The sequence below is a fragment of the Aplysia californica genome, unplaced genomic scaffold (genome assembly GCF_000002075.1).
Source record: "Aplysia californica isolate F4 #8 unplaced genomic scaffold, AplCal3.0 scaffold00464, whole genome shotgun sequence".
Lineage (NCBI taxonomy): Eukaryota > Metazoa > Mollusca > Gastropoda > Aplysiida > Aplysiidae > Aplysia > Aplysia californica.
Window position 1 is genome coordinate 219,476 of NW_004797734.1, and position 1,255 is coordinate 220,730.

The 1,255-nt window shown below is 39.4% G+C and overlaps 1 protein-coding gene across 1 annotated transcript in view; it reads right to left on the minus strand.

Annotated features, from left to right (window-relative positions):
- LOC101848604 overlaps window positions 1–1,255 on the minus strand; it is a gene marked incomplete at its 5' end in the record, with an annotated part of 4,614 nt that overhangs the window by 701 nt on the left and 2,658 nt on the right. Inside the window, 1 exon segment of the mRNA XM_005105323.3 lies at window positions 705–828. Within this exon segment, the coding sequence (XP_005105380.2) occupies window positions 705–828 (124 nt within the window).

A 1,255-nucleotide genomic window follows, 5' to 3' on the forward strand; every position in this document is an offset into this window, starting at 1 on the left:
CCCCCCAAACAACAACAACAACAACAAAACTGATAATTTCGAAACACTGTACTGTGGATTGATTGACATAATTCGTAGAAAATAAAAAGGCGTTAATTTTAGAATCCGAATCCCGTGATTGAATAGACGGTGTTTTATGGTACCATCGATAGTAGAATCCCCCAAAGCACGTAGGTCTAAATAAACTTTAGAAAAAACAAAACAAAACAAAACTGAAAGAGACTCCGATGGAAATTAAAATCTTTCCAATTTGACTGAACCAAGCGAATAGAGTACCTCGAAAACACTTAGATTTTAAAACATCTTAAGCTCAAGTTCAAGAACGTCCAAACGTTGATTTGAGCTAGGCGGTCATCCTACGGTGTACAAGCCTGTCACCATGCTATTGGGACATCCTTTGATAGATGGACTGAAAAAGAAGACTGGCGTCAGTGGTGTACGCAGCAGTTAAGTGCTTTGATAAATTGCACACAGGAAACCCGAGTTCGATTCCCGAGTGGGAAGATATAATTATTATCGAGTATCTCGGTCTTTCTGCTACATGTAGGATGTTGTATCCCACTCATCCCGGGTTGGCCCTGAGGGGCAGGGTCGGAAGCCCACCTCCTAAATCTCAATGTGATCTAAATGTGTCAACAGAGGTGTAAAAGTCAAAACATACATTATACAACGTAATTGAAGGATAACGAAGAACCGACACAAACCTGTGTGAAAGTTGCAGCATCGTGCGGCCTCCCCCTCCACCAGCACAAACATGTCTGTCTCCTGGAAGTACGCAACCGTCTCCAAACGTTGGAACAGTTTGATGTCGTACAGACGTGGACTGAACTGTACCGAGGAAATACATGTAATAGACATAATATACTTTAGAATTAGAAACACCCGTGACAGGGGTAAACAATGTAATGCAATATAATAATGAAGTACGCCATTTTCTCCAAACGTTGGAATAGTTTGATGTTGTATATACGTGGATCGAATTGTACCCAGGAAATAATAAACATCTACTTTAGGAATATCCGAGGCAGGTATGTAATGCACTTTTGGAGTCTTAATAAAAAACCCTATTAAAACCAAAATATAACTATTATTGTTTGCTTAGGAATACTTTTTAAAGTTGTTACCGAAAAATATTTTCGTCCCTATTGCGTTGACCAAATATTGTCTAGTCAAAAAGAGATTTAAAACGCACAAACACACACAAATACAGACACTCACACTCACACACACACACACACACACACACACACACACA